At 34.2% G+C, this 6,671-nt stretch overlaps 1 protein-coding gene across 1 annotated transcript in view; it reads right to left on the reverse strand.

Annotated features, from left to right (window-relative positions):
• Positions 1–5,997: 5,997 nt before the first annotated feature.
• LOC136843525 (uncharacterized) overlaps positions 5,998–6,671 on the reverse strand; it is a 91,590-nt gene continuing 90,916 nt past the window's right edge. The window contains exon 6 of the mRNA XM_067112059.1: positions 5,998–6,210. Within this exon, the coding sequence (XP_066968160.1) occupies positions 5,998–6,210 (213 nt within the window). The remainder of the gene's footprint in view (positions 6,211–6,671) is intronic.

Raw genomic sequence — 6,671 nt, forward strand, 5'->3', positions numbered from 1 at the left:
GATCATTGTTCTGAACCCAACAGTTAAGACACAAGCCAAAAGCTAACCCAACAAAAGGCTCAGAACGCAGATTAGAATCACAAGCCATGGCAGGCCTATAAGCTCTCTAAACGCTGCTATGAATAGCTCTTTGCTCCAGCAAATATCATGTAAATATTAGCTTCCACTTAAACTGTGAGTGTCTTATGAGGAAATAAGTCAAATGAAAGGCTGGCACTAATGTGTGACAGTTCTGGGAGTCAATTTCATTCCTAAGTTTCTACCGTCTCTGTCGGTTCCTGATACTGGCCATCAGATGGGCAAAGCTTGGATGCAGAGTTTTGAAAACAGCACCACAACGATGTAGTAACTACAGTTTTCCACAGTCTACCTTCATCTCCCCAGTTCGAGGATACGCAACTTTACTTAGGATCTGCTTAAGTGGAAAACGCTTTGTTGATATGAAAAACTTTGATAGTAAAAAACGTTCAAATAAAAAATGTTCACATGGTACTTTATTAAGCAGCGTTGTCTAGGGTTCTGCATTAACATCAGTTACGGGATAGTATATCCAGAAACTTGAAAAAAGAATATGAAAGTACAAGAAAAGACAGATTGAGGCAAATATGAGCGAGAGTAAATCTATGATTTATTCATACAACAGGTGATACATGAAAGGCAGCGAGTCTGTAAAAGACTGGGGAGACTTGAAGAATGTATCAAGAGATTGTTGATATAACTTTCCTTCTGGAAAGTGAAATATGAATGTTTAATATGAAGGAAAGGCGAAAGGATAAAGACGTCTGGATGAATTATTTTCATATTAAATATGGTGTAAGAAGTGGTAAATGGCTGGCTTCAGTCGAAAGGTGGATCACCGGGTTTTTAGATGATTCCGTTGTGGAAAGATCCAGGGACAATAGGTTGGTAAAAGGACCGTATAAGTTGGAAATTTTAGGAGGAATGAGGACAGAATGATAGAAAGTGATGGATAGCTGGTGCAGAGTTTATTAGAAAGGAAGGACCTAATATCCTAGAAGTAAGAGTGTGTGTACAAACAGGAATGACATTTTACCTCTGCTTATATGTATATGTATATATATATATATATATATATATATATATATATATATATATATATATATATATATATATATATATATATATATATATATATATATATATATATATATATATATATATATATATATATATATATATATATATATTTATATATATATATATATCTATATTTATCTATATATCTATATTTATATACACATGTATATACACACACACACACATATACATATATATATATATATATATATATATATATATATATATATATATATATATATATACATACATATATATATTAAATTAGTCTTCCCCATGAAGCACTGTTATTGCTGAAAAAGGTTGGGGCCATGAACGCCAGAACATTTCTTCTATGCTGAATGAGATTGCATATTCAAGTATAGGCATGTGATTTTTTTTATTCTCTCCGAGAGGGATTTGAACACATACTAAATTTTCCAAGTTACATAATGTAAAAGGAGACATTAGTATCGATTAATTTTACTCTGGGATTACGATGCAACTAGTGCAAACACAAGCTACTTCGTATGCACGGTCCATTAGAAATATCTTTCTCACATTCGCATTTCTTAATATATCTCTTAATATGTCATATTTACATTTCTTTTAGGTAATTGCATGGCTTTCTTTTTCCGCTGTCAAGTGTTCAAAGCACACCCCTTTCAGCAAACTAATTCTTATTCAAATTGATAAACTTCGGAAATCTTTTTCTAATCTTGTTATTTTCTTATGGCAATCTTTTCACTGCCATTCTGGCGTTATATTTACTGTATCTTTGATCTGTCAATGTTCGTATCATCTGTTACTTGAATCTTATGATAATTGTACTGCCCAACTCTCAGTTCTGCTTTTAACGAAAACATCTGTTATATCACAATACTCCAGTTACCTGTCACATAGAAACTATGATTTGGTAATTCAGTGCCCGTTGATTTCTTCACAGGAAGATGTAGCCTATTTTCATCCTCAGAATGATCTTTCTTTATCTGTGGTGAGCTGCTTCATTTATAGGCTATTCGTATCTAACATTCGATGAGTAAACTCTTCACTCTCATAAAGACTTGAGTCGGTGGGTGTTTTACATACCCTGCTTTTTCCCTTTTCTTCAAAAAGAATAAGAACATCAACGATGTTCTTACAGTTCCATACATCGAAATCTTTTTACGAGAAGTCAGTATCTATTTTCCAGCGCGTGAAAATGCTTTTCCTCATATTCTTAGAGTAATACTTGGAATCTCGTGAATAGCAACACCAGTGTCTTGATTTCCTACCGATGAAAAACTGCATAGGTGAAGTCTGTGTGTGTTAGCGTCAATACTCTTCCAGACTAGCCCTTTTCAAAGAGTAAAATTATGTTCTATAGTCTTGCTGTTGTCAATATTATGCAATTATAATGCGTCTGCTCTTTTCCTGGATTCTGCACCTCATAGTTCGATTTGGGTAGAATATAATTTTTCCAATATTTCGACCATCTGTCCTACAATGTTGTCGATGGATGTTTTGCCATTAGTTTAAAGAAAATGTGAAGGCACAAATCCTTGATAGAGAGTACGAATTACGTGTTTCACCCCCAGACAATAGTTCTCATTTAAAGCGTAATTGGGTTATCTCTCGGTAAGGGTATAGATTTCCCTTTAACAATAAGGTCTTGTCATGAATGACATACATTGACAATTCATTTCGTGTTTTTAATAAAAAACTCAACTCTACTTCAGCTAGTCTTAATTATCAGTCTCTTAGAATTTAGATTCACTGGAAAATAGTTCAGTATCATCCTCTATCTCTGTCCAATTCTATTACGTTTTTTCTTCATCTGTCTTCGAGGAGCCGTTGAAAATCGAATACTCAATATACAGTAAAAATACTCAGCTCTATATTACATACTGAAGCTTCGTCTGTTATGTTCAAAAGCTCTCAGGGTTTTCATTCTCAGAGCAGGTAAAGCTCTCAGAAATTCGTGCTCTGCCTGGAATGTTTTATTTCCAAAAGGAAGATAATTTACGATAAAGACGGAAAGTTAAGAAACTCCGTAAAATGTTTTTCTAAAAAATAGTCTTCCTATTTCTATTCTGAGAGAAAAAGGAAACCCCAGTTTCTGCTACCATTCTTCTTCAAAGTAAAAGATTATTCATGGCGTCATGTGAAATTGGTTTTAGAAATCGAATTACTTTACTCAATTCACTACTGTCACATAAATCGCTGGCTGAAATTTCCTCTTTGTTTCTCGGAATTTGATTTGATATTGGAGTTATTGTAATCCAGTTCCGTATGTCTAAGCATGCTGGCCGGACCTATGATGTCGCCCATCGACATGGCTGGTTTCAGTATTTCCTTTCTTATCACGTACTTACCCACCTTTTACTCTCTCATCTTACCTACACAACCACACGCATACACACGTAAGTATATATATATATATATATATATATATATATATATATATATATATATATATATATATATATATATATATATATATGTGTGTGTGTGTGTGTGTGTGTGTGTGTGTGTGTGTGTATATATATGTATGTATGTATGTATATATATGTATATATATATATATGTATGTATATATATGTGTATATATATATATATATATATATATATATATATATATATATATATATATATATATATATATATATATATATATATATATACGTACATATTTATATATTGTGTATCACATCACCACAGGAGAAAAAGTGAGAGACTGGCTGTAGGTCCTGACCGGTTTCAGCTTTATTTTGAAGCCATTGACGAAGGACAGATATATAGTGGTAGAAATCACATTATGTATACTACAGAGAAAGTATGGACGAACACACACAACCGTACGAGACTACAAATCCGCACCTGACAGGCGTCAAAGAGGAGTAGTAGCTAAACCCATTAGTGCTAGTGGCAATTAGAATATACTCATGTAGCCTACTCAAGGGACAGTACCGACAATACAGACCATTAGAGACTACAAATCTATACCTCACAGGTGTCAAGTGGGAGGGGGCGAAAAATCTCATTAGTGCTAGTGACCCTGTACTATGTTTACAAATATGATAATCCTTTTAACACATTTCGTTCTATGACGGGATCGTCTGTGCCCTTTAATCTCCTTTTGTGTGGTGTATATGTATACTTGACGCAGGTGTAACTCAGGGAATTATGTGCGACCTGTTAAAGCACACATTGGCTGTCATACAACTCACAAACCCGAAACATTCTAATGTAAGAACTCACTCTAAAAGCTGTATAACTTGCATCATAAATAAAGATCTAGTAATCACTGGGCAAACGCCCAACATTCATCAATTAGTATTTTAGAATCCTTACTAAACGAGCAACCATCTGGTTCCCCTCCCCCTCCATGAAACCGACAGTCAACAGCCACTCCCCTTTCCTTGTCTTGAGGTCTGTTTCATCTCTTTTTCACATGCTTTTATTTAACTTGACTTCTGCGTCTGTCTGACTGTCTGTCGTCAAATCTTGTAACTCAATTTTCGACCTGTTCCCTTCGTCCGATGGACTTGAAATTTTGCATGGTTACTCATTCCCAGTGACAATACAACCTTACATGATCAGTAGGTCAGCAGTGACCTCTAATGACCCTACAGTGACCTCTCCCAGTATCTCAGGATTTGTATGAAACTCTTTGGATTTTCATAACTTCTTTGACTCTGTAGAATCTATCTTCTATATAACCCCTCCCCCTTCATTCTTCCATCCCCCTCCCCCAGCACACGATCAAGTGTTAATTTAGCTGTGTCCTCCTTTCACCTTCCCTCTTCCATCCCCTTCCTCCCCCTCCCCTTCCGAAGCACACGATGAAGTGTTAATTTAGATGTATCCTCCCATTCCTCTTCCTCCCCTCCCCTCCCCCTCTTTTCATCCCCTTTCCCCTCCCCTTCCTCTTCCCCTTCCCCCTTCCTCACCCTTCCCCGTAAACGGATATCAGTTTCGTTAACCACAATAAAAAAATCTCTTACAATTTCTGTCAAAAATAAAAAAGCATAAAACGAAAAATATATAAACTTTAAACATACTTTTATTAAAATGCACTAAAAAGTAGAAAATAATTTTTTGAGACACACCAGGATTTTCTTACAATTAATCATGTCTACAAAAATAAAAGCGTGGGCCCAAACATAGAAGGAAATGCTACAATAAAAAAATATATTTTTTATTTCTTTTAGCAATTCCTTCCATGTTTGGGCCCACGCTTTTATTTTTGGAGACACGTTTAATTGTAAGAACATCCTGGTGTGTCTCAAAAAATAATCTTTTACTTTTTATTCCATTTTAATAAAAGCATCTTTAAAATTTTTATTTTTTATTTTTTCATTTCCTTTCATTCGAGTTTCTTTCATTCTGGTGGAAGATTGGTCCAATATAGGATCTCAATCAGTGAATTCTAATGCATTTTGATTTAAAAAATAGCATAATTTAAAGTGTACCCAAATTTTAATAGTCTGTTGTTTTTATCTTTTTGAGAGACAAAGAAAATGTAATTATTCGAGAATCATGAAATGTCGGAAATGAATATGGAAAAGATATTTTAATCACAGTTACCCATCATACGAGTTGTATATAGCGGCTATGCCACACCACGTGGATTATATATATATTATATGTATATATATATATATATATATATATATATATATATATATATATATATATATATGTGTGTACACACACACACACACACACATACACACACACACACACACATATATATATATATATATATATATATATATATATATATATATATATATATATATACTCATATATATATATGCTTGTGTGTGTGTGTTTATGTGTTACCCATGGTCTCCACAGCCACTTAAATTTCAGTGTGCGTGTGTGTGTGTGTGTGTATGTTTCAAAAATGTTACAATCAAACTTGACGGACAACCTTCAAGCTCGAACAGTAACTTTCACATCCATCAGTTTCAGGCCACCCATGGGAGGATATGGGCCCTTCCTAACCGCAATGTACTTCCCAAAGACTCCCTCCGCCGATACGAATTTTAAATAGCCCGAGTTTATTTGGTATGGGCCCGGGTAGAAAGCAAACAATGTCCAAGCACTGAAGTTGCCGTCAAGGACATCGACTGAGCCAACTCGTACCTAGAACATAAAGGGAATAGTCAGTTCATAACATAGGAACATTTTCCCTGTCTAGTTTGACACTTGTGGGTGGATAAGAAGCCTGATTTGAACAGTGCACATAAAATAACACAATCGATGCTCCTCCTTTTAAAACATATTTTCTTTGAATTAAACTACTAAAAAATAATTTTGGAGAAATCCTTTGCAGTTAAATACTTCTTACTGCAGAATAAAGATACCCAAATGAAACTACAATTATATGAATGTCAAATGACTGAAAGAACACTAAAGCAATTTTTATGCCATACCACTTTCTTTTTATATCGTGGCTAAGATAAGAGGAAGATGATATAGATTAAGCTCAATAACTGGTGTAATAAAATAATCCACGAATTAAAAAAAACTTAGAACGGAGTTTTTGTATGGATTTCTGTGTCGCTAAATAGTCTTTAAACTTCCATTACTAGTTAAACGAACCA

Source organism: Macrobrachium rosenbergii, chromosome 11, assembly GCF_040412425.1.
Source record: "Macrobrachium rosenbergii isolate ZJJX-2024 chromosome 11, ASM4041242v1, whole genome shotgun sequence".
In the NCBI taxonomy this organism is placed as follows: Eukaryota; Metazoa; Arthropoda; class Malacostraca; order Decapoda; family Palaemonidae; genus Macrobrachium; species Macrobrachium rosenbergii.